This window comes from Hypanus sabinus, chromosome 28 (genome assembly GCF_030144855.1).
Source record: "Hypanus sabinus isolate sHypSab1 chromosome 28, sHypSab1.hap1, whole genome shotgun sequence".
Lineage (NCBI taxonomy): Eukaryota > Metazoa > Chordata > Chondrichthyes > Myliobatiformes > Dasyatidae > Hypanus > Hypanus sabinus.
Window position 1 is genome coordinate 42,463,939 of NC_082733.1, and position 27,330 is coordinate 42,491,268.

The window sequence follows — 27,330 nt, forward strand, 5'->3', positions numbered from 1 at the left end:
GCCCAGCCAGACTGTGTCCCAGCTGTCTAACCTGGTGGATACTGAGGTTCAGAGACGGGCTGTCTATGAATAATCTGCTGTTATTCTTCCAACAGCATCCCAACATGAGTTACTGCATTCCAAAAAGGGGACAAATTAAACGTCTATAAATAGACCAGGGAGTCCAAGCCGTCTGATATTTATGAGCAGACGAACTTGAGTTTTCAGAAACTATTTGCTGCTGTAACCCTGGCTGTCTGACTCTGATCCTCTCTCAAAGATCATGTTTGCAGTTGGTCAGAGTACCTTCATTTCACAACAGTGTTCTCCAAGCACTGATGCATATACACATCTGTGCCTCAGCCTTCTCACCCACTGAAGTCACTGTTATGCTGTTGTATCAAGTTACAGGCTTAAACCAGTAAAAACATTGATGAACTTACATGCATGAAGACATCATTTCTGATTTTGTGTCTTGGGCTTTTTATATAAACAACAGGAAAATTTATTCTCATTACAGATATCCCAGACATCCAATCTGTTGTGAAAGGTCTGCTTGTGTGAATCAGAATTAAATTATATCCTGAGGTTGACCATGTCTATGTGGAATTTACTGAGTGGGGCTGCCTGTGGTTTGGTGGTGCCAGCATTGGTGCATTGAGCGCGGGGCAGTGAGACACGATTCTTGCAGCATCTTGTCATCTCAGGCTCCAGGTGTTTTCTCCAAAACTAACCTGAGATCTGAAACACTAGAGATCTCACTTACAAACTCTAACCCACTCGTCTTCGGGATGTGGAAAGAAACCCACATCGTTATAGGGAGAACGTACAAACTCCTTACAGAGAGTGGTGGGAATTGAACCAGGCCGCTGGCGCTGTAGAGCGTTATATAACTGCACATTGACCTAATTTTGCAATCATGATTGCCACCGTCTGCAAGGAGTTTATGTGTTTTTCCTGTGACTATGTGGGTTTCCTCCCACATCCCAAAGATGTGTGGTTATGGTTAGTGAGTTGTCGGCGTGCTGTGTTGTGTTGGAAGATCATAGACACGGGAGCAAAACTCAGCGTTTGGGCCCAAAGAGCCTGCTCCACTATTCCATCATGGCTGATTCATTATCCTCCTAAACCCATTCTCCCTCCTTCTCCCCGCAACCTCTGACACCCTTACTAATCAGAAACCTACAAACACCCAATGACTTGGTTCCACAGCTGTCTGTGGCAATGAATTCCACAGATTCACTGCCCTCTGGTTAAAGAAATTCCTCCTCATCTCTGTTCTGAAAGGACACCCTTCCGTTCTGAGGTTGTGCCCTCTGGTCCTGGACTCCCCCACTATGGGAAACATATCCATTCTGACTGTGGCCTTCCAACAGTTGTAGCGTGGTGACATTAGTAGGCTTCCCGGGAGACTCCTTGCTCATTTGAGAAACGACACATTTCACTGAAGTTTTCAATGTATATGTGAGAAATAATGTTAATCTCATTGCAGGTATCTTCAAGCCTGACACCGTAGGTGCTGTAAAGGTCTAAATCCTGGTTCCATTCACAGCATCAAAGTGTCAAACAGAAACACTTTCTCACTGCCCCCTTCAAGTGGGCCAGAAGCAGCGGTCTCTCTAATGTTTTTAAACTGCGCAGCTCTTTAAATGAACATTTTAGAAAAGGAAACTGCAGCTGTGTGGGAGCTTCTCAGTTACAGTGTGGCCACACACCCACACAAGTTCAGAGGGAATAGTGACCAGGACGGTATTGAGAGCCTGGAGTCCATCCGTCAGTTGTGGGCAGCGTGGTAGTGTAGCAGTTACCACAGGGAGCTTTACCCTTATCCGAGGGGTCTGTGGACCTCAGGCTTGCAACCCCTGAGTTAACGTCACACCTAACAGCGCCACCAGCTGTAAGATTGGGGTTCAGTTTTCTCCGCCGTCTGTTAGGAGTGTATATGTTCTCTCCGTGATCGTGTGGGTTTGCTGTGCGTGCTCCAGTTTCCACCCACACTCCAAAGACCTGCAGATGGGGGTTAGTGAGCTGTGGACGTGCTGTGTTGGTATTGGGAAGCATTCCAACACTTGCGGGCTGCCAGCCAGCACCTGTCTCTGTGGTGGTCGTTGACGCAAACAACACGTTTCACTCTATGTACCTGTGACAAACAAAGCTAAGCTTTAATCTTCAAATCTTTAAACACCTTTTGGAGCATAAGTGGCAGGAGGAGGGTAACACCTCACAAGCTACCCACTCACCCAAGGGTTATGGTGGCAGGTACCCAGGGGGTGGGGGAGGTTTGTAGTTTATCAACTTGCCTTCATTACCATAAGAGGGCTGGATGGAGCCCACTCCTGGACAGAGAAAATCAGCAGCCTGAGAAGCATTGTATCTGTCATGTCTGATTCACTTATGGGTGTACGGGTCTCGGAGTGAAGCTGCTTGATTTGTCGGAATATCCAGTTCCCACCGGGGTTGTCTCAGATTCAGACTCAAATCAAGCATCGAACAATTTAGTGCTGACAGCTGCAAGTGTTGGGGACCTCTGAGCTGATTTACTTTTGACTTTTTCCCCCAACAGAGGTGGGAGCTGTCACCCAGCTGTATCATTGCGATTTCTGATCTGGGCATTGGACAAACAATTTCATACCTGATCTGTTCTTGGACTTGCAGTGTTTCTGTAGTTAGAGATTTACACTGGGCTTACAGACCTTTATCTGTAACACACACAAAATTCCAGAGAAACTCAGCACGTCAGGCACCTTCTATGGCAGTCAATGTTTCAGGTTATCATCCTAGCCCTAGGCCCTCAGGGGTCTCGGCTCGAAACGCTTGAATGTCTATTCTGCTTGATAGAAGCTGCCTGACCTGCTGAGTTCTTCCAGCATTTTGTGTATTGCTTCGAATTTCCAGCATCAGATGCCCTCTGCCATCAGATTTAATTAACCCATGCACACTGCCTCCATTTGTTTTCTATTTTTGCTCTCTTTTTGCACCACTTCTTTAATTTTGTAATGTATATATAGATCTTATTGTTTTTAATTATGTATCACAATGTATTTCTGCCATAAAACAACAAATTTCATGACATATGCCAGTGATATTAAACCTAATTCTGATTCATGTGCACACAGGACAAGAAGTGATGCAGGTCTATAACCCTCATGATGGGAAAGAGGCCTTTCTTCAACTGGCCAAACTGTGCCAAGATCCAATTCTTGTTGGCATGAAGCTGCTGGATAAAATTTCATCCATTTCCGCGGGGGAACTGGACTGCAGTAAGTTACTGGAAATTCAGAGTGTGTATGATCTTGAAGTAATGGTCTGGAGGGTGCAGGGGCTGTACTAAGAGTAAAGATAAGTAATGGTCTGTCCTGCCATCCATATCTTGCAAATTATTTATTTTTGAATCCAATCCATAGGGAACTGTACTCAGACCTCAATCAAAGCTCTTGTTTGGCCATAGTTTTTTGATCAGGAAACAAAATTCTCTTAGTGATAGAAATTTTGCCCTGGGTTAGATGTGAAGAGCATGTCTTCTAAGGAAAGGTTGAGTGAGATCGTGTTTTTCACTTTGGAGCAAAGGAGCACAAGAGGTGACTTGACTGAGGTGTAAATTCGATAAGAGGCTGCAACAGAGTGGACAGGCAGGGACTTTTTTTCAAGGCAGAAATGCCTCATGTGTGGAGATGTAATTTTAAAGTAATTAGGGGAAGTATAGGGGTGATGTCAGAGCTAAGTTTTTCACACAGAGAGTGGTGGGTGTGTGGAATGCACTGCCAGGGGTTGTGAGGAAACTGGTGGGGGTGGAGGGGTCGTTGCTTCACTGCTGCTTGTGCGTGGGAGGGGAGAGCTGGGGGGCTTTGGGGATCTAACATTTAACTCATTCATTCTCTGTTTTCATGGTTGTTTCGCGAAGAAAAAGAATTTCAGGATGTATATTGTAAATATTTCTCTGAAATTAATGTACCTATTGAAGCAAGGATGATAGAAAAGTGGAGGGTTGTGTAGGAGGGAACGCTTAGATTGATGTTGGTGTGGGTTAAAAAGCTGGCAGACATAGTGTGCTAAAGGACCTGTTTAAACTCTGATCCCTGCTGAGCGGAGAGTAAACTACTGTGTTAACATTCAACAGCAGGGAGCGTCACCTGGCCCAATTCCCCTCGTTGGATTCGCATCACCCTCCCCTTTAGGATTCAGCACTACATTTCATATACCAGCAGTTTTGAAGATCAACACAGTCTGAGGATGTGCTGGGGGCAGCCCGCAAGTATGGCCACGCCTCTGATTTCAACATAGCATTCCCACAACTGACTCTCCTAACCCATACGTCTTCAAAATGTGGGGCAGAAACTGGAGCAAACCCACACAGTCACTGGCACTGTAATGGTGTCCCGTGCTGTCCCTAATAAATACCATCCCACACTTTAAAATCCCACCATTAGATCCACTCCTCTGCTCCTGTCTTTGTCCTGAAAACTTCCTCCCATTCCCTCTTTATTTACTTCCTTTTTAATATCTGTGCTAATTTCCGGCATGGGCCTTTGGTGTCCATTGAATGTGATTGGTATATTACAGCTGTGTTTCAGGGTCAGAAGGTGGTATGTTCGAAGCGCACTGCAGAGCTCTGAGCACAAACCCAGGCTGAGTTTGCCAGAACGTGTACTGAGCGGGCTGCAGAATTCGAACACAGATTGAGAATGCTTCGGTTTGTAGGGATGGCTTTGGGGTTGGTGCAGGGAGTTAGGGTTTATGGACAGAAGTGAGGGAAGTTACATACATGGTAAATGGTAGGGCATTGAAGAATGAAGTAGAAAAGATTGATCTAGGAATAATGGTGCATAGTTCCCTGAAGGTGGAATCTCATGTGGATAGGGTGGTGAAGAAAGCTTTTGGTATGCTGGCCTTTATAAATCAGAGCATTGAGTATAGGAGTTGGGATGTAATGTTAAAATTATACAAGGCATTGGTAAGGCCGAATTTGGAGTATTGTGTACAGTTCTGGTAACCGAGTTATAGGAAAGATGTCAACAAAATAGAGAGAGTACAGAGATTTACTAGAATGCTACCTGGGTTTCAGCACCTAAGTTACAGGGAAAGGTTGAACAAGTTAGGTCTTTATTCTTTGGAGTGTAGAAGGTTGAGGGGGGACTTGATAGAGGTATTTAAAATTATGAGGGGGATAGATAGAGTTGACATGGATAGGCTTTTTCCATTGAGAGTAGGAGCGATTCAAACAAGAGGACATGAGTTGAGAGTTAGGGGGCAGAAGTTTGGGGGTAACACGAGGGGAAATTTCTTTACTCAGAGAGTGGTAGCTGTATGGAACGAACTTCCAGTAGAAGTGGTAGAGGCAGGTTCGGTATTGTCATTTAAAGTAAAATTGGATAGGTATATGGACAGGAAAGGATTGGAGGGTTATAGGCTGAGTGCGGGCCAGTGGGACTAGGTGAGAGTAAGCGTTGGCATGGGCTAGAAGGGCCGAGATGGCCTATTTCCATGCTGTAATTCTTATATGGTTATAAGTTGGAGGTCAGGGGTAGTATATGAAGCATCTGGGCAGGAGACTCGATATCTGCAGGTCTGAGAATACAAGTACAAGGACTGGGGCCATGCTATGTTAACCATATAACCATATAACAATCACAGCACGGAAACAGGCCATCTCGGCTCTCCTAGTCCGTGCCGAACTCTTAATCTCACCTAGTCCCACCTACCCGCATTCAGCCCATAACCCTCCACTCCTTTCCTGTCCATATACCTATCCAATTTTACCTTAAATGACACAACTGAACTGGCCTCTACTACTTCTACAGGAAGCTCATTCCACACAGCTATCACTCTCTGAGTAAAGAAATACCCCCTCGTGTTTCCCTTAAACTTCTGCCCCCTAACTCTCAAATCATGTCCTCTCGTTTGAATCTCCCCTACTCTCAATGGAAACAGCCTATTCACGCCAACTCTATCTATCCCTCTCAAAATTTTAAATACCTCGATCAAATCCCCCCTCAACCTTCTACGCTCCAATGAATAGAGACCTAACTTGTTCAACCTTTCTCTGTAACTTAAGTGCTGAAACCCAGGTAACATCCTAGTAAATCGTCTCTGCACTCTCTCTAATTTATTGATATCTTTCCTATAATTAGATGACCAGAACTGTACACAATATTCCTAATTTGGCCTTACCAATGTCTTGTACAATTTTAACATTACATCCCAACTTCTGTACTCAGTGCTTTGATTTATAAAGGCCAGCATTCCAAAAGCCTTCTTCACCACCCTATCTACATGAGACTCCACCTTCAGGGAACTATGCACTGTTATTCCTAGATCTCTGTGTTCCTCTGCATTCCTCAATGCCCTACCATTTACCCTGTATGTTCTATTTGGATTATTCCTGCCAAAATGTAGAACCTCACACTTCTCAGCATTAAACTCCATCTGCCAACGTTCAGCCCATTCTTCTAACCGGCATAAACCTCCCTGCAAGCTTTGAAAACCCACCTCATTATCCACAACACCTCCTACCTTAGTATCATCGGCATACTTACTAATCCAATTTACCACCCCATCATCCAGATCATTTATGTATATTACAAACAACATTGGGCCCAAAACAGATCCCTGAGGTACCCCGCTAGTCACCGGCCTCCATCCCAATAAACAATTATCCACCACTACTCTCTGGCATCTCCCATCTAGCCACTGTTGAATCCATTTTATTACTCCAGCATTAATACCTAACGACTGAACCTTCTTAACTAACCTTCCATGTGGAACTTTGTCAAAGGCTTTGCTGAAGTCCATATAGACTACATCCACTGCCTTAACCTCGTCAACATTCCTCGTAAAAATTCTTCAAAATTTTCATTCTTCATTCTTCAAAAAATTCAATAAGGTTTGTCAAACATGACCTTCCACGCACAAATCCATGCTGCCTACTCCTAATCAGATCCTATCCAGATAATTATTAATACTATCTCTAAGAATACTTTCCATTAATTTACCCACCACTGATGTCAAACTGACAGGTCTATAATTGCTAGGCTTACTTCTAGAACCCTTTTTAAACAATGGAACCACATGAGCAATACGCCAATCCTCCGGCACAATCCCCGTTTCTAATGACATCTTAAAGATCTCCGTCAGAGCTCCTGCTATTTCTACACAAACTTCCCTCAAGGTCCTGGGGAATATCCTGTCAGGACCCGGAGATTTATCCACTTTTAAATTTCTTAAAAGTGCCAGTACTTCCACCTCTTTAATTGTCATAGGTTCCATAACTTCCTTGTTTCCCACACCTCACATAATTCAATATCCTTCTCCTTAGTGAATACCGAAGAGAAGAAATAGTTCAAAATCTCTCCCATCTCCCTCAGCTCCACACATAGCTGACCACTCTGATTCCCTAAGGGGCCAATTTTATCCCTCACTATCCTCTTGCTTTTAATATAACTGTAGAAACCTTTCGGATTTACTTTCACCTTATTTGCCAAACCAACCTTGTATCTTCTTTTAGCTTTTATAATCTTTTTCTTAAGATTCCTTTTACATTCTTTATATTCCTCTAGCAATTCCTTTACTCCATGGTGCCTATATCTATTGTAGACATCCCTCTTGTTCCGAACCAAATTTCTAATATCCCTTGAAAACCATGGTGCTTTCAAACCTTTAACCTTTCCTTTCAACCTAACATAAAGATTCTGTACCCTCATAATTTCACCCTTAAATGACCTCCATTTCTCTATTACATCCTTCCCATAAAACAACTTGACCCAATCCACTCTCTCTAAATCCCTTCGCATCTCCTCAAAGTTAGCCTTTCTCCAATCAAAAATCTCAACTCTAGGTCCTGTCCTGTCCTTCTCCATAATTATCTTGAAGCTAATGCTATTGTGATCACTGGACCTGAAGTGCTCCCCAACACATACATCTGTCAGCTGACCTATTGCATTCCCTAACAGGAGATCCAACACTGCCTCATCTCTAGTTGGTACTTCTATGTATTGTTGCAAAAAACTATCCTGCACGCATTTCACAAACTCTAAACCATCCAGCCCTTTTACAGAATGAGCTTCCCAGTCTATGTGTGGAAAATTAAAATCTCCCACAATCACCACCTTGTGTTTACTACAAATATCTGCTATCTCCTTACACATTTGCTCTTCCAACTCATGCTCCCCATTAGGTGGCCTATAAAACACTCCTATCAGTGTTACTGCACCTTTCCCATTCCTCAATTCCACCCAAATAGTCTCCCTAGAGGAGCTCTCTAATCTATACTTCCAAAGCGCGGCCATAAGATTTTCTCGGACAAGCAATGCAACACCTCCTCCTCTGGCCCCTCCTACTCTATCACACCTGAAGCAACTAAATCCAGGAATATTTAGTTGCCAATCACACCCTTCCTGCAACCATGTTTCACTAATAGCTACAACATCATAATTCCAGGTATCAATCCACGCTTTAAGCTCATCCACCTTTCTTACAATGCTCCTAGCATTAAAATAGATACATTTCTTTCTTCTCCCCTACATCTTCGGGCTGAGCGCATCCCTTCTCCATCACCTGCCTTTCCTCCCTCACCCACTGTCTATTTACTTGCTCTACTGGTGAACTAACCTCCTCTCCCATAGTTTCCTCAAATTGATTCCCCCCCCCCCCCCATCTTACTAGTTTAAAGTCTGCCCTGTAGCCCTAGCAAACCTCCCCGCTAGGATATTGGTCCCCCCAGGATTCAAGTGTAACCCGTCCTTCTTGAACAGGTCACGCCTGCCCCAGAAGAGGTCCCAATGATCCAGAAACTTGAATTCCTGCCCCCTGCTCCAATCCCACAGCCACACATTCATCCTCCACCTAATTCTATTCCTACTCTCACTGTCGCGTGGCACAGGCAGTAATCCCGAGATTATCACCTTTGCGGTCCTTCTTCTTAACTGCCTTCCTAACTCCCTGTACTCTCGTTTCAGGACCTCTTCCCCTTTCCTACCTATGTCATTGGTACCTGCATGTACCACGACCTCTGGCTCCTCACCCTCCCACTTCAGGATATCTTGGACGCGATCAGAAACGTCCCGAACCCTGGCACCAGGGAGGCAAATTACAATCCGGGACTCCCGATCACCTCCACAGAACCGCCTGTCTGAACCCGACTATCGAATCCCCTATTACTATGGTCCTCTTTCTTCTATCCCTACCCTTCTGAGCTACAGGGCCGTCCTCTGTGCTGGAGGCCCGGCCACTGTCACTTCCACCAGGTAGGCTGTCGCCCCCAACAGTACTCAAACATGAGTACTTATTGTCAAGGGGTACAGCCACCGGGGTACTCTCTAGTACCTGCCTCTTCTCCTTCCTGACCGTGACCCACCTATCTGCCTCCCGTGGCCCCGGAGTGACCACCTGCCTGTATCTTCTCTCTATCACCTCCTCACTCTCCCTGACCAGGCGAAGGTCATCGAGCTGCAGCTCCAGTTCCCTAACTCGGTGTTTTAGGAGCTGCAGTTCGGTGCACCTGGCGCAGATGTGGACGTCAGGGAGGCTCGGAGACTCCAGGACCTCCCACATCCGACACCGAGAACAACAAGCTGCCCTCACACTCATACTTCCCAAATAACTGAAAATAACAAGAACTAAAAGATAAGCCTACTGTGCCCTCTTCCGCCTAAGCCCTCTGAGCCCAAGCCCTACACTCTGCGCCCGGCTCACTCCGCTGCCCGCAAACGAAGCTGCCCGCTTCTTAAGGCTGTGTTCTTTTTATATCTTCCCGCCTTCCCAGGCCTCCTTCACGTGCTTGCGCAGTCCCGCCTCTCAGAACTCCGATCTGAGACGCAATTGGACAATTTGAAAATGGCCACCGCCGCACTTCCTCTCAAAGCCTCGCTGTCCTCTTCCAAAAGAGAACTACCTCACTCAGTCTTCTCCTTTTTATATCTTCCCTCCTTCCCAGGCCTCCTCACACGCCTGCGCAGTCCCGCCTCTCAGAACTCCGATCTGAGACGCAATTGGACAATTTGAAAATGGCCGCTGCCGCACTTCCTCTCAAAGCCTCGCTGTCCTCTTCCAAAAGACACCAGAATGTGTGGTGACACTTCAGGCTGCTCCCAGCAAATCCTTAGGTGTGCTGGTTGTTAACACAAATGTACAATTCAATGTACACATGATAAATTAATCTGAATCTGACTGTATTTAATTGCCTGCAAGTGTTTTGCAATGCCCTAAGTGAACTGTAGAAAAGTCTAATCATGGAAGGAAATGATGTTTGATTGCTGTCTGATTTGTGTCTCCTTTCTCATCCTGAAGCTGTGGAACTGCTGATTCTGGCCCACAACTGCTTCAGCCTGACCTGCCACATGGAGGGGATCGGCAGAGTACTGCAGGCTGCCCGTCATCTCAGCCACAAGCATCTGGCTCCCAGTGAAGAGTACAGCCTCATGGTACAGTATGTCCGGGTGTAATAGGCCTCCGTTAGTCTCGATAGACCTTGGAGAGTTTCCAGGGCGCAAGCCTGGACAAGGTTTTTTTTAAATGGAATACCAGCAGTTGCCCAAGCTGCAAGTCTCCCCTCTCCATGCCACCGATGTTGTCCAAGGGAAGGGCATTAGGACCCATACAGTTTGGCACCAGTGTCGTCGCAGAGCAATGTGTGGTTAAGTGCCTTGCTCGAGGATACACATGCAGCCTCAGCCAAGGCTCGAACTAGCAACCTTCAGATCACTAGATGAACGCCTTAACCACTTGGCCACATGCCAACACTACCCCGGTATAAATAACACTTAAGAGGATGGGTATGAATGTTTGCTATGATGAGTGATGTGGCAGAGACTACAGCTGGGATATACTGTATACTGCAGGTAAGCATCTACTCGATGCCCAGAAGCCATGTCTCAACTGGAAGCTCATATTGTTGGGAGATTGGCTATGGTGGCATAGTGGTTCATGGAACTGACAAACCGGGTGCAGTTCCCACTGCTCTCTGTAAGGAGTTTGTAGGTTTTCATGTGCAGTGTTCCCTCTAAGGCATGCACGCGCGCACACACATCTGGGCTGAGAAGTGGCAGATGAAGTTCAACCCAGATAAGTGTGAAGTGGCTCATTTTTGTAGGTCAAATATGATGGCAGAATAGAGTATTAATGGTAAGACTCTTACCAGTGTGGAGGAGCAGAGGGCTCTTGGGGTCCGAGTCCATAGGACGCCCAAAACAGCTGCGCAGGTTGACTCTGTGGTTAAGAAGACATATGGTGTATTGGCCTTCATCAATCGTGGAATTGAATTTAGGAGCCAAGAGGTAATGTCAGACCCCACTTGGAGTATTGTGCTCAGTTCTGGTCGCCTCACTACAGGAAGGATGTGGAAGCCATAGAAAGAGTGCAGAGGAGATTTACAAGGATGTTGCCTGGATTGGGGAGCATGCCTTATGAAAACAGGTTGAGTGAACTCAGCCTTTTCTCCTTGGAGCGACGGAGGTTGCGAGGTGACCTGATCGAGGTGTATAAGATGGTGAGAGGCATTGATCATGTGGATAGTCAGAGGCTTTTTCCCAGGGCTGAAATGGTTGCTACAAGAGGACACAAGTTTAAGGTGCTTGGGAGTAGGTACAGAGGAGATGTCAGGGGTAAGTTTTTACTCAGAGAGTGGTGAGTGCATGGAATGGGCTGCTGGCAACGGTGGTGGAGGTGGATACGATAGGGTCTTTTAAGAGACTTTTGGATAGGTACAAAGAGCTTAGAAAAATAGAGGGCTATAGGTAAGCCTGGTAATTTCTAGGGTAGGGACATGTTTGGCACAGCATTGTGGGCTGAAGGGCCTGTATTGTGCTGTAGGTTTTCTATGTTTCTTTATTTGTTATCCTTGAGCCTGGTGGTACGTGCTTCCTACCCAGTGTGAATGGAGAGTAGAGACAATGTCCGGGGTGAGTGAGGTCTTTGATAAATAACAGAGGGGAATTCTGTCTGAATGGTGAGAGATTGCTAAGTTCTGAACAGCAGAGCAATCTGGGATTCTTGTTACCTGATCCATGAAATTCCAGGATGTAGGGTCATCAGGTAATGAGTAAAAAACTCAAAGGACGATGAGTGGTGTCACAATAGACGTGTACTTGACAGATTGAGATGACAGCCTGTGCCTTTTGCCCAGGGTGAAACTGGCTAATATGAGAGGGTGTGCCTTTAAGATGATTTGGAGGGAAGTATGGGCGGTGATGTCATAAGTATGTTCTTTACACAGATAGGGTGGATGTGAGAATCGCCCTGCCAGGGGTGATGGTAACGACGCATATATCTGAGACTATTAGGTAGGCATATGGATGGCAGTAAAACAAAAGGCTATGTGGGAGGTAAGGGTTCAATTGATATTAGAGACGGTTAACGGGTCAGTACAGCATTGTGGTCTGAAGGGCTTGTACTATGCTGTATGTGGTAACACTACTGAATCTATTTTCTTTCCAAATCTCTGAATTTTTTAATTAATGAAAGAAGAAGTGTACAGAGAAATGAACCAGAGAATTTGAACTCCCTGTAGGTACGGCTTATCACAGGCATCGGACGATACAATGATATGACCTACATATTCGACCTGCTCCATGAGAATCACCGGTTTGAGATGCTGTTGAGGAAGAACGTCGTCTCGGTAAGTGGATTGGTGACAGGCTGGGTAAGGGAAAAATGACTAGGGATTAGCTTTGTTTGTTGAAACACACGTACAGGAAAATGTTATTGTTTGTGTCAAAGAGCAATACAGTCCGAGAATGTGTTGGGGGTAGCCCGCAAATGTCACCATGATGCAGACGCCAAAGCAGCCTACTGACTTACTAACCCACACATCTTTGGAATGTGGGAGGAAACCGGTTCACCCGGAGCAAAACCATATGATCACGGGTAGAAATCTCAATCTCCTTACAGACGGCGGTGGGAATTGAACCTTCGTCCCTGGCACTGTATAGCGTTATAACTAACAGCTACATCTCTGTGCTGCTCCTTCGCCTAAATCTGCTACATCTATCCTCTTACTTTCCTTCCGATTGCAGGGAGGGGACACAACAATGAAATTATTGCCAGGATCTTTAGTGTTAGAACACCAGAGATGATACTCCCTCGGATGAGTCCCAGCCTGTCCAAACTCTCCTTATAACTCAATGTCTCCAGTCGCAGTAAATTCCAGGTGAATCTATAGAGACAACATGTGCAATGTACTGGTGACACACTTAAGATCAGGAGCTGCTTGTTTACAATAAGCATGTTTTTACCTCCCCCAACTCTCTGCTTTCCACAGGGATCACTCTCGCCATGGTTCCCTTGTCCATTCCTTCCTCTCCACTGATCTCCTTCCTGAAATTTATCCCTGCAAGCCAGGCAAGTGCTACACCTCCTCGCTCATCATCATTCACAGTTCCAAACAGTCCTTCCAGGTGAGGGGACACTTCACCTGTGAGTCTGTCAATCATCTACTGTATCCAGTATTCTCAGTGCAGTCTCCACTACGTTGGTGAAACTGATGTTGATTGAGGGACCGCTTTTTTGAGCACTTTCGCTCTGTCCTCAGCAACAGAATTTCCCGGTAAACAACCATCCTGATTCTCAATTTCCCTTCCCATTCTGACATATCTGTCCATGGCCTCCTCTGCTGCTATGAAAATGCCAAACTTAGGTTGGAAAATCAACCCTCATTCCATTTGGGTAGCCTTCAACCTGATGGCATAAATGACGGTATCTCTAACTTCTCCCCCATCTCTGCCTTAAGACATAGGAACCAGATTAGGCCATTTGGCCCATCGAGTTTGCTGTGCCATTCCATCATGGCTGATTTATTATCCATCTTGATCCCACTCTTTTGCCTTCTCTCCATAACCTTTGATACCCTAATTAATTAAGAAGCTAACAGCCTTGTCTTAAATATACCTATTGATTTGGTCTGCACAGTCGCCTTTGGTAATGAATTCCTTGGATTCACCACCCTCTAGTTAAAGAAATTCTTTCTTGTCTTTGTTCGAAATGGACATTCCTCTAATCTGAGGCAGTGCCTTCCGATCCTTGGATTCCCCCCGCCCCCCCATAGGAAACGTTCTCTCCACATCCACTCTATCCAGTGCTTTTAGTATTCAATAGGTTTCAATGAGATCCTCCCACATTTTTCTAAACTCCGGTGAGTACAGGCCAAGAGCTATCAAATGCTCCTCGTATGTTAACCCTTTCATTCCTGGGATCATTCTCATGAACCTCATCTGGATCTTCTCCAATACCAGCACATCTTTTCTGGTATATAATGTAGCAAAAGTTAGTAGAAAGGTAGAGGATTGGGAAGCTTTTAAAAACCAACAAAAGGCAAATTTAAAAAAAACACACACATGAGAAAAAAGATGAAATATGAAGTAGCCAATAATATCAAGGAGGATAGCAGAAGTTTTTTTTCAGATATATAAAGATTAAAAGAGTGGCAAGAGTGGATACTGGACCAATGGAAATGATGCTGGGGAGATAGTAGGATTTTGCGTCACTCTTCACTGCAGAAGATGCACTATGCCAGAAATTCAGGTGTCAAAAGTGTAGTTGCTTTTACTAACAAGAAGGTGCTTGGTAAGCTGAAAGGTCTGAAGGTAGATAAGTCTACACCCCAGGGTTCTGAAAGAGGTGGCTGAAGAGATTGTAATGATTTTTCAAGAATCACTAGATTCTGGAATGGTTTTGGAGGACTGGAGAATTGAAAATGTCACTCCACTCTTTAAGAAGAGAGGGAAGAAGAAGAAAGGACATCATAGGATGTGCCTGTTCTGCTTTTTTAAAATTTTTTTGTGCGGGAGGAGGGATTTGGAGGTCGATGTGCCTGATCAGTTTTGTTAATTTTTTTTTGGAGGAGGAGGGATTTGGGGTGTTGATGAGCCTGATCTGTTTTTGTGGGGAGGTGGGATTTTGGGGTTGATAATCTTGCTGCTTTTCTTTACTTATTGGTTTCATGGCTACTTGGAGAATTGAAGTATTTCAGAGTTGTATGCTTTGATAATAAATTAAATCAGTTAGCCTGGGAAGATGTTGGAATCAATTATTAAGGATGAGATTTTGGTGTACTTGGAGACAAATGACCAGCATCAGCATGGTTCCTTATGGGGAAATCTGGCCTAACAAATCCGTTGGAATTCTTTGAGGAAGTAACAGGCAGGATCGACAAAGGAGAGACAGTGGACATTGTTTACTCGGATTTTCAGAAGGCCTTTGACAAGGTGCTGCAGGTCAGGTTGCTTAACAAGATAAGAGCCCAAAGTATTACAGGAAAGATACTAGTGTGGATAGAAGATTGGCTGATTAACAGGAGGCAAAGAGTCGGAATAAAAGGGGCATGTTCTGGTTGGCTACCAGTGACAAGTGGTGTTCCACAGGGGTTGGTGTTGGGACTGATTCTTTTCATGTTATATTTTACCAATTTGGATGACAGATTGATGGCTTTGTGGCCAAGTTTGCAGATGATACAAAATAAGTGGAGGGGCAGGTAGTGTTGGGAAAGCAGGGAGTCTGCAAAAGGTGGACAGATTGGAAGAATGGGCAAAGAAGTAACAGATGGAATATAGTACAGGGGAGAAATTTCAAAAATTGGAGATACGAAGGGACTTAGGAGTCCTTGTGCAGGATTCCCTAAAGGTTAACTTGCAGGTTGAGTCAGTGATAAGGCAGGCAAATGCAATGCTTGAATTTGTTTAGAGAGGACTAGAATATAAGAGCAAGAATGTAATGCTGAGACTGTATAAGGCCTTGGTCAGACTGCATGGAGTATCGTGAGCAATTCTGGGCCTCTCATCTAAGGATAGATGTGCTGCCATTGGAGAGGGTCCAGAGGTGGTTCATGAGAATCGTTCCAGGAATGAAAGGTTTAATGTATGAGGAGTGTTTATGGCTCTGGGTCTGTACTCGCTGGAGTTTAGAAAAATGAGGGAGAATCTCATTGAATCCTTTTGAATATTGAAAACCCGAGACAGAATTATCGTTTCCTTCAGTGGCAGAGTGTAGGAGTAGAAAGTATTGCCTCAAAACAGAAGGGTGTCCATTTAGAACAAAGATGAGAAGGAATTTCTTTAGCCAGTGGGTGGTGAATCTGTGAAATTTAATGCCACAGACGGCTATGGAGGCAAATCGTTAGGTATATTTAAAGCAGAGTTTGATAGGTTCTTGGTTAGTCAGGGTGTCAAAGGTTAATGGGAGAAAGCAAGAGAATGGGGTCGAGGGGGATAAGTCAGCCATGTTGGAATGGTAGAATAGACTCGATGGGCTGAGTGGCCTAATTCAGCTCCTATGTCTTGTGGCCTTTTATTAAATGCTGCCAGAATTACTAAGTTCCTTCAGCAACTTGTGTGTGTCACTCTGGATTTCCAGCACCAGCAGAATCCCTGGTGTTTAAGAGCTCATTGTGTAGGGTTCCTAACCATTAAACCAACACTTCCCATTCCTCAACTTTGCCAGTCTTATTAGTTAATTCCCTTGAAGTAAGTTTTGTAAGATTCTTTTTGCTGAAATGTAGAATGGAGGCCTGAAGGCGGCTCTGTTGGACTACATCAAACGCTGCCTGCCTGGCGACAGTGAGAAGCACAACATGGTGGCCTTCTGCTTCAGCATGTGTCGTGAGATTGGAGAGAACCATGAAAGTGCAGCCCGGGTCCAGCTGAAGCTCATTGAGTCGCAGCCCTGGGGTGAGTCCCTGTGGAGGCCATTCAGTTTATTTAGAAATACAGCGCGGTGACAGGCCCTCCAGCCTAATAAACCCAAATGCACCCAATTAACCTACTAACTTGTACATCTTAGGACTGTGGGAGGAAACCTTGGCGGTCACAGGGTAAACATACAAACTCCTTACTGACAGCGGTGGAATTGAATCCAGGTCACCTGATCTGTAATACTGTTACAATAACTGTTATGCTATTGTGCAGTGCCCCATGCCACGTGCTGGACAAAAGGTTGAAGGGGTAACGGGAAATAAGCAGCAAGCTCTGGTACCGAGAGGATTGCTCAGTCTGGAAGCCAGCATAGACCCAGTGGAGTAAATGGCCTCCAGCTGAGTCACAGTAATAAGTAATTCACAATATTAGACCCCATGGCTATTTCCATAGTATGGGCCAGTTAGGAAAAATAAATCTTGGGAAATCTTAACATATAATGAGAAAACAACAGGTATAACTGAATTTGGGCATTACTCCTGGACTGGCCCTTTCAAATTAGAGTAAACTGATTTGTCATGTGAAAACCCAGATTACCAGTACTGAGGCTTATGAGCTTATCTCCATCTAGCTATGTTATTTCAACAAGGGGCAGCACAGTAGTGTAGTGATTGGTACAGTGAATAACAGTCTCAGTGATCTGGGTTCAGTTCCTACCACTATCTGTATGGAATTTGTATATTCCCCCATGACCACGTGGGTTTCCTACCACAGTCCAAAGACCTACTGGTTGGTAGGTTAATCAGTCATTGTAATTGTACTTTGATTAAGCTAGGGTTAAATTGGAGATTGCTGGGCAGTACAGCGCAATGTGTCATAAGGTCCTTTTTCCTGCTGTAACTCAAGTAATGGACCATTGTTTGGGATTTGGTTAATTGATATATTAATGGTATTAATGGAAAATGTCATAAATGAGTCTGAATTAAATTTCCAGCTGAGTTTGAAAATTTAGACAATGGAGCAATTAATGAATCAAATTATTTTCTACATTATTTGCTTTAATCCAAATTTTACTGTTGAAAATAAACTTTCTAATTAAGCTTCAGAATCCTCTTTATATAGTCCAGTGAGCTTTTTCAAGAATTGATCTCTGTGCAATTGTCTGCTTGGTACTTATCATACTGTCTTTCTCACGTGTCAGAGGTAACGCCGGAGTTGAAGAAATCTTTGGCGAAGATTCTGTCTTTTCTCAAAGATGCTGCTGAGAGTTATTCAAAGGTAAATAAACATCTTGGTGCTTTGAGCTTAAATTGTCAGCTCCAATTCAATCTCAGATGTTACTCAGTGGTAACAAAACGTAAGGAAAATGTTTTCTTGTATAGGTGTATATTGTTAAAATGTCAGAGCTTTGTCATGAATTGCTTTATTAAGATGCATACTCAGCAGTGTTTCCCAGTGAAGTAGTTCAGAAAACAGATGCTGGAAAAACAAACATTTTGTACACTTTTTTGTACTACCTACTTAATATATTTCTTATTGTAACTTTTTATGTCTTGACACTTACAGTAGAAGTGGTAGAGGCAGGTTCGATATTGTCATTTAAAAAAAATTGGATAGGTATATGGACGTGAAAGGAATGGAGAGTTATGGGCTGAGTGCAGGCCAGTGGGACTAGGTGAGAGTAAGTGTTTGGCACGGACTAGAAGGGCCGAGGAGGCCTGTTTCCGTGCTGTGATTATGTGGTACCACAAAATAACAAATTTCATGACATATATCAATGACAATAACCGATTTGGAAAATAAGAAAGATTCCAGAGGACTCACTGATAGTCATTACAACTTAATTTTAAGAATGACATTAATGTGAATGTTAAAAGTATCTGAAAGATACTGACTTACAGGCAATAAAAATCATTATTTCCATGAGTTTCCATTATAGATAAGAGACTAATACAGTTCATGGTTAGATCACAAGTATTCTTTAATGTAAACACGAGATGCTAGAAACATTTACGTGCATCACCAGTGTTTATTGCTAGATTGTGAGCCTCCATTAGACACAGGAGCAGAATGAGGACATTCAGCCCATTGAGTCTGCCATTCCATTATGGCTGATTTATTATCCCTCTCAACCCTATTCTCCTCCCTGTAATCTTTGACACTCTGTCTAGTCAAGAACCTGTCAACCTCTCCTTTAAATTTACCCAATGACTTGACCTCCATAGCCATCTCTGGCAATGAATTGCCCAGATTCGCCACCCTCTGTCTAAAGAACCCTCCTTGAACCCCTCCACCAGTGCTGTTGCATAGTGTTTCAGGATTTAGTCCCAGTACTGATGAAAGAATAAATATTTCCAAGTCAGAAGGGCGCACAGCTTTAGGGAGGTTTTGGCATTTCATGTACTCTGAAGACCTTGTCCTCGGCGGCGGTAGTCGTAAGGTGTCGTCAGTGTTGCCTGGGCAAATAACTGCAGTTCATTTTCACACTGCAGCAAATGTGTGTTGATGGTAAGCTTGGTGGATGAACTTTACCAATATTGTAAGCTTTGCACCCACCCAGGCATCCATCACATCCTTGATTTGACTTGTAGACATTGTAAAGGCTTTGGGCCACTCACCAGCTATTGCCAATTCCAATTAAGGAATTATATATAGTGAAGTGCAAAACAAAGGTTGATAGGTTCTTGATTAGTAAGGGTGCCGAAGGTTATGGGAAGAATCTGGAATAATGGGATTGAGAGGGAAATAAATTAACCATGATCAAATAGTGGAGAAGACGATAGTCCAAATGGTCTAATTCTGCTCATCTTGAGGACATATGGATCTAAGTGCCAGGCCTTTTTTGTGTTTGGAGGCAGAATCCCAAAAAGAGTCATTCAGACTTGGTAATTCAATTTCCATCTTTAACCTCCTCACCGTTTTCCCAAATATTGTCATGTAACAAAAATGAAAATCTGTAGCTGCTAAAATATACTACATAAGATTTAATTCACTTGTTTCAAAGCAAGTGAATCATATAATTCTTTATAATCCATAACCTGTTTTTGCATGAACTCTGTGAAGGTGCAAATGACATTGACCAATTGTGCAAAATTAATTTCTAATCTGCATTGTACACAATGGGTATTCCTTTTATCACTGGTTGAACAATTATCTTGCGTGTGTGGAACAGGCTGGTGGTAGAGGCAGATACATTAGTTGAGGGTCAAGTCTTGCTCTGCTGCTGGCGATAGCTCTTCAGGCTTTGTTCTGGACCTGAGAGAACAACGGAGTCCCTGCTTTAATACTTCATTCAAAATATATGGGGATTTCCTTGCTGCTTGTTCTGGATACATTTATTATGACTGATAGATTAAAATATCACCTGATCCTCCATTGAACTTGCCTTGATCAAGAATCTTTGTTTACATTCACAAGTGATGTCATAGGGTTCTTCATCCTTGTGAGTGAGTACGGAAATGTTTCACAACTCTTGCACTCTGCGTCTAATCCTTTGTGGACTCGGATCAGTGCTGTACAGAAACGTACTTGGTCCAGGTTGACTGCAGTCCCTGTTAACCCTAATTCCATTTGTCTGTCTTCGGTCCATCTTCCTATCCAATTAGGAGAACACACATCACAGTACAATAGTGTTTGATTATTTCATACATTGTGTATATATAATTATTCTGTAGCTTACTAGAAGTCTCCACACTGCTAAGTGTGCTTTTAAATGTTGCTGCTGTAACAAAATAATTTCCCACTCAGGATCAATAATGTATTATTATTATTTGTTCAATACCTTCACTACCCCCTCTGGTAGCCTATTCCAGATACCCAACCTGTGTGAAAAATGCCCCTCCGACATCCTGTATTAAACCTGTGCCCTCTAGTTGAAGACTTAGCAAAAAGACTATCCACCATATTTATTGTTATAAATCTCTCTAAGGTCAAACCTCAGCCTTCTACATTCCAGTGAGAATAAATCCAGCCATACCCAGTCTCTCCTTATAACCACATCCCTCCATTCCAGGCATTCAGTTTTTATTATTTATCTTTATTATGATTTTGCTCTGTGCTCTTTATTTATATATACTCTTATTGTAATTTATAATATTTTTCATCTTGCACTGTATTTCTGGCCATGAAACAAATGTCATGACATATGTCACATAATAAACCTGATTCTAATTCTAGTTCCTATATCCACCCAAGAATAACCACCATAATTGTAAATGCCTCTATCACTTGGATTCAAATACGAGGAGTTCTCAAATGAACACACTCTACAATCTGCTGTCTACAATTATTAGATATGACCTTAATGTTCGGTAATGTGACATAGAATCTATTCAATGGGAGCAGTCACTTGAAATTTCATTATTTTGAAATGTTTGCCCTGCTGTTCCTAGGATTCGTGTATCCGCCGTGCCGCTCAATGTGTGAAACTGGCCAAACTGGTGACCCTGCAGCTCCACTTTGTAAACAACAACCAGAATGTGCAGTTAATTAATCGGCAGAGAAATGATTTGATGACTTGCATCCTTTCCTTACCAAGGTTCTATCAGGTACTGGGTATTGCCCTCTTTAATGGTTAATTGTAGCATTCAGTAATTATCATTTCATGTTGAAAACATGACTGATCTGTGTCACTGCCTGTGGGATAGGTCAGTCCCTCTTCTTTGTGGTATTTATAAATGACTTGGAGGAGCTGGTAAGTCTGCAGATGACATGAAAGTTGGTGGTGTTATGGAAGGTCATTTCTTAACAGTTCGAACAGGGCACAACTGTGCAAGCGGGTGAAGGTTGGCCTGAGAGAACAGTGGGAGAGTTTATAAAGTGAGCAGATTAACAGAGCGGGCGACGGAGTAGTGGGAAACAGAGTAGGAATGCTTTGGCTTGAGAGGCTTCGGCGAGCAGAGGCTGAGGACGAGCTTGCTCCCAGTGAGGTAAGGCTGGGTAAGCTCCTTTAATTAATCTAATTAACTTAGAAGTAGGTAATGGAGGCAGCAGTTAGGGCAGTCAAGGGCTCCGTTTGTAGAATGTGGGAAGACAGGGCAAGCACATTTGTCCCCGATTTCTACACCTGCAAAAGGCGCATCCAGCTGCAGTTCCTGACAAACTGAGTTAGGGAACTCTAGCTGGAGCTGGATGAACTTCGGATCATTCGGGAGGCAGAGGCAGAAATAGACAGGAGTTTCAGGGAGATAGTCACCCCTAGGAGTCAGGAGACAGGTAGTTGGGTGACTGTCAGGAGAGGGAAGGGGAATAGACAGAATGAGCCCTGTAGCCATTCCCATCAATAATGTTTTGGATACTGTTGGTGGGGACAACCTACCAGGGACAAATTGCAGTGGTCGCGTCTCTGGCACCGAGACTGGACCCTCAGCTCAGAAAGGAAGGAAGGAGGGAAAAGAGGAGAGCAGTAGTTATAGGGGATTTGATAGGGGGACAGATAGAGGTTCTGTGGGAAAGATCGAGAATCTCGGTTGGTCTGGTGCCAGGGTCCTCGATATCTTGGATTGAGTTCTTGGTATTCTCGGGATGGAGAGTGAGCAGTCAGATGTCGTGGTCCATGGAGGGACCAGTGATGTGGATAAGAAGGAGAAGCAGGTCCTACAAAGAGAGTTTAGGGAGTTAGGTTGAAGGACAGGACCTCCAGGGTTGCTACCCGTGCTAGTGAGGTTAGAAATAGGAAGAAAATGCAGCTAAATACGTAGCTAAGGAGTTGGTGCAGGAGGGAGGGCTTCATGTTTCTGGACAATTGGGCCTTGTTCCAGGGTAGGTGGGACCTGTTCCAATGGGATGGGTTGCACCTGAACTGGAGGGGGACTAACATCCTTGTGGGAAGGTTTGCTAGTGCTACTCCAGGGGGAGGGGGGGTTAAACTAGACTTGCAGACGGAGGGGAACCAGAGTGTTAGAGCAGATAGTGAGATGGAGGAGGATGAAGGTCATGCAAGAACTGCAAGTACAGTGCATGGAGGTAAGCTAGATCTAACATATAGAGACTTTGAAGAAAGAGAAACAGAATAAAGGGTGTAAAGGTAGTAAGATAGAAGGGCTAAAGTGTGTGTACTTCAATGCAAGAAGCATCAGGTACAAAGGTGATGAACTGAGAGCTTGGATACATACATGGAATTATGATGTAGTGGCTATTACAGAGACTTGGCTGGCACCAGGGCAGGAATGGATTCTCAATATTCCTGGATTTCAGTGCTTTAAAAGGGATAGAGAGGGGGGAAAGGGGAGGAGGGGTGGCATTACTGGTTAGGGATACTATTGCAGCTACAGAAAGGGTGGGTAATGTAGCAAGATCCTCTTTTGAAACAGTATGGGTGGAAGTCAGGAACAGGAAGGGAGCAGTTACTCTACTGGGAATATTCTAAAGCCCCTCTGGTAGCAGCAGAGATACCGAGGAGCAGATTGGGGGAGAGATTTTGGAAAGGTGCAGGGTTGTTATCATGGGTGATTTTAACTTCCCTAATATTGATTGGCACCTAATTAGTTCCAATGGTTTAGACAGGGCAGAGTTTGTAAAATGTGTCCAGGACAGATTCCTGTCACAGTATGTTGACAGGCCGACAAGGGGGAATGTCATACTAGATCTAGTATTAGGTAATGAACCGGGTCAGGTCACAGTTCTCTCAGTGGGTGAGCATCTGGGGGACAGTGATCACCGCTCCCTGGCCTTTCGCATTATCATGGAAAAGGATAAAATCAGAGAGGACAGGAAAACTTTTAATTGGGGAAGGGCAAATTATGAAGCTAGAATGCAAAAACTTGCGGGTGTGAATTGGGATGATGTTTTTGCAGGGAAATGTATGTGGACATGTGGTCGATGTTTATGGATCTCTTGCAGGATGCTAGGGATAAATTTGTCCCAGTGAGAAAGATAAAGAATGGTAGGGTGAAGGAACCATGGATGACAAGTGAGATAGAAAATCTAGTCAGGTGGAAGAAGACAGCATACGTGAGGTTTAGGAAGCAAGGATCGCATGGGGCTATTGAGAAATATAGGGTAGCAAGAAAGGAGCTTAAGAAGGGGGCATGAGAAGGCCTTGGCGAGTACGGTAAAGGAAAACCTTCTTCAATTATGTGAAGAACAAAAGGATGACAGGAGTGAAGGTAAGACTGATTAGAGATGAAGATGTGCCTGAAGGCTGTGGAAGTGAGTGAGGTCCTCAATGAATACTTCTCTTCGGTATTCACCAATGAGAGGGAACTTGATGACAGTGAGGACAATGAGCGAGGTTGAAGTTCTGGAGCATGTTGATATTAAGGGGGAGGAGGTGTTGGAGTTGTTAAATTACATTAGGACGGATAAGCCCCCAGGCCCTGATGGAATATTCCCTGGGTTGCTCAGTGAGGGAAGAGATCGCTGAGCCTCTGGCTAGGATCTTTCTGTCCTCATTGTCCACAAGAATGGTACCGGAGGATTGGAGGGAGGCGAATGTTGTCCCCTTGTTCAAAAAAGGTAGTAGGGATAGTCTGGGTAATTTTAGACCAGTGAGCCTTATGTCTGTGGTGGGAAAGCTGTTTGAAACGATTCTTAGAGATAGGATCTATGGGCATTTAGAGAATCATGGTCTGATCAAGGACAGTCAGCATGGTTTTGTGAAGAGCAGAGCGTGTCTAACAAGCCTTATAGAGTTCTTTGAGGTGGTTACCAGGCATAGATAAGGGTAGTGCAGTGGATGTGAACTACATGGATTTTAGTAAGGCTCCACACAACAGGCTTATTCAGTAAGTTAGAAGGCATGGGATCCAGGGAGGTTTGGCCAGGCGGATTCAGAATTGGCTTGCCTGCAGAAAGCAGAGGGTCGTGGTGGAGGGAGTACATTCGGATTGGAGAGTTGTGACTAGTGGTGTCCCACAAGGTTTGGTTCTGGGACCTCTACTTTTCCCGATTTTTATTAACGACCTGGATGTGGGGGTAGAAGGGTGGGTTGGCAAGTTCGCAGGCAACACAAAGATTGGTGGTATTGTGGATAGTATAGAGGATTGTTGAAGATTGCAGAGAGACATTGATAGGATGCAGAGAGACATTGATAGGATGCAGAAATGGGCTGAGAAGTGGTACACTTGGAAGGACAAACTCCAAGGCAGAGTACAAGGTAAATGGCAGGATACTTGGTAGTGTGGAGGAGCAGAGGGATCTGGGGTACATGTCCACAGATCCCTGAAAGTTGCCTCACAGGTAGATAGGGTAGTTAAGAAAGTTTATGGGGTGTTAGCTTTCATAAGTTGAGGGATAGTATTTAAGAGTTGCAATGTAATGTTGCAGCTCTATAAAACTCCGGTTAGGCCACACTTGGAGTACTGTGTCCATTTCTGGTTGCCTCACTTTAGGAAGGATGTGGAAGCATTGGAAAGGGCACAGAGGAGATTTACCAGGATGCTGCCTGGTTTAGAGAGTATAGATTATGATCAGAGATTAAGGGAGCTAGGGCTTTACTCTGGAGAGAAGGAGGATGAGAGGAGACATGATAGAGGTGTACAAGATATTAAGAGGAATAGACAGAATGGACAGCCAGCACCTCTTCCCCAGGGCACCACTGCTCAGTACAAGAGGACATGGCTTTAAGGTAAGGGGTGGAAAGTTCAAGGGGGATATTAGAGGAAGGTTTTTTACTCAGAGAGTGGTTGGTGTGTGGAATGCATTGCTTGTATCTGTGGTGGAGGCAAATAAACTAGTGAAATTTAAGGTGTGGGGGGGTGATATGGGAGGCAGGGTTTAAGGGTTGGCACATTATGGGCCAAAGGGCCTGTACTGTGCTGTACTATTCGATGTTCTAAAGTTGTTGTAGGTTGCAAAGGGACATTCTTTGGATGCAGAGCTGGGCTGAGAAATGGTAGATGGAATTCAACCAGGAAAAGTATGAAGTGATTCACCTTGGAAGGTCAAATTTGCAGGCAAAATACAAGGTTAATGGCAGGATTCAGCAGTGTTGAGAAACAGTGAGGCATCTTGCAGTTCACATCCATAGATCCCTCAAAGTTGCCGAACAAGGTGAAAGGACATATGGTGTGTTGGCCTTTTTTACTTGGGGTATTGAGTTCAGAGCCGTGAGGCAAGTTGCAGCTTTAAGACTTATTAGACCACAGTTGTATTATTGTGTTCAGTTCTGGTCACCTCATTATAGGTTGTGGAAGCTTTAGAGAATGTGAAGAGGAGATTTATCAGGATGATGCCTGGATTAAAGAGCATGCCTTATGAGGAAAGGCTGCATGAGCTAGGACTTTTCTCTTTGGGGTGACTGGGTGAGTAAGATTATGAGAGGCATAGATAAGACAGCTTTTTTCCCCTGGATGATAGTAGCCATTAATTTAAGAGTGGAGGAAAGTTTCAGGGAAACGTCAGAGATAGCTCCCTCTCCCCTCCATCATGGAGTGTGATGGATGCTTGGAACACACAGGTCAGGCATGGATGATGGTAAAAGCAGATACATTAGGGGCATTTAAGAGATCCCCAATTGGCACACAGATGTAAAAGTGGAAAGGTTAATTTGATCATGGCATAGGTGAAAGGGCCCATGTTGGATTGTAATAGTTTGACTGGGACAACTTGGGGCTGGAATGCCCAGAACGATTGAACAGTTTGAGAGGTGGCTTGAGAGAGATCTATAAATAAGAGGTATAGACAGAGTGAACAGCCAGTGCCTTTTTACCAGGGCAGAAATGGCTAATATGAGGGGGCATAATTTCAAGGTGATTGGATTAAAATATGGGGGGTGGGGGTGCAGGAGAAGGATATCAAAGGGAGGGCCCCCCCCCCCCCCGAGTCACAAGTGCTGGTGGTAGCAGATCTATTTAGAGTGTCTTGGATAGGCACATGGATAATTGAAAATGGAAGGCTATGTAGGAGTGAAGGCTAATACTGATCTTGGAGTAGGTTAAGAGGTCGATACAACATTGCAGGCAAAAGGGCCTGTACTGTGCTGTAATGTTCTGTATTCTAGATACATTAGGGTCATTTAAGAGGTTCTTATAGAGACACATAGAAGAAAGGCTATATTGGTAGGGGCATGTTGGAATTTGAGAAAACATCTTTACTAGCAACAATTAAACTAGTTGTACATTTACAACAGGTACCTATAAGTCACAGAAACCAAGTCTTAGATGCTTCTTGGTGAACGGAAATGCGTACCTTAACTGTAGAACTCGTCCTCTCTCTATCCTTCCAGGCTTCTATACTTGCGGAGGCATACGACTTTATCCCTGATTGGGCAGAGGTTCTGTATCAGCATGTGATTGTCTCTGGCGATTTTGCCTACCTGGAGGAGTTTAAGCAACAGCACCAGCTACAGCCCAGCCTGTTTGAAGAGATTTCTACCAAGTAAGTACAGTATCATTATGAAAGCTATTTGGTTAGAAAGAGAGAATTGTGAGACAAAACACAAGGACAAGAAAGCACAAATAATTTGTAAGGGGTGAGAAAAGTGTTTATTTACGCATTTAGATTCCTTCGAACCAGTTAGGAAAAAAAAAAATGAAATGTGACAATATTGGTAGAGAGAGTAAAATTTGGAAGCCAATGTTTTCACTGTTTGAATAAACTGGAATTAATGATTTTACATGAGCACATCTTCTATTGTGGGGCACGATTCCTACTGCCTGACTATATAATATTTGAATCGCTGACTCCCTGTAAATAATGCTTCATGCTAACAGCCAACGATGATCCCCATCACAGACTGGATGGTACTCAGCCCACTGGGTAATCAGCTGTGAAGTGGGAGAAATTCATTCCTGATTGC

At 44.1% G+C, this 27,330-nt stretch overlaps 1 protein-coding gene and 1 long non-coding RNA gene across 3 annotated transcripts in view; one reads left to right on the forward strand and one right to left on the reverse strand.

Moving 5' to 3' along the window:
* The window catches only part of spg11 (SPG11 vesicle trafficking associated, spatacsin), a 213,490-nt gene that overhangs the window by 184,591 nt on the left and 1,569 nt on the right, over positions 1–27,330 (forward strand). For both annotated transcript variants that reach the window (XM_059953035.1, XM_059953036.1), the window contains exons 33-39: positions 3,096–3,239; positions 10,261–10,394; positions 12,479–12,586; positions 16,460–16,628; positions 17,794–17,870; positions 20,984–21,139; positions 26,758–26,909. In XM_059953035.1, the coding sequence (XP_059809018.1) occupies positions 3,096–3,239; positions 10,261–10,394; positions 12,479–12,586; positions 16,460–16,628; positions 17,794–17,870; positions 20,984–21,139; positions 26,758–26,909 (940 nt within the window). The remainder of the gene's footprint in view (positions 1–3,095; positions 3,240–10,260; positions 10,395–12,478; positions 12,587–16,459; positions 16,629–17,793; positions 17,871–20,983; positions 21,140–26,757; positions 26,910–27,330) is intronic.
* On the reverse strand, positions 18,556–26,854 carry LOC132382632 (uncharacterized). Its single transcript, XR_009508433.1, has 2 exons — positions 26,721–26,854; positions 18,556–20,185 (listed from the first exon to the last, which is right to left on the reverse strand). It is a non-coding gene; the product is annotated as an uncharacterized LOC132382632 (long non-coding RNA).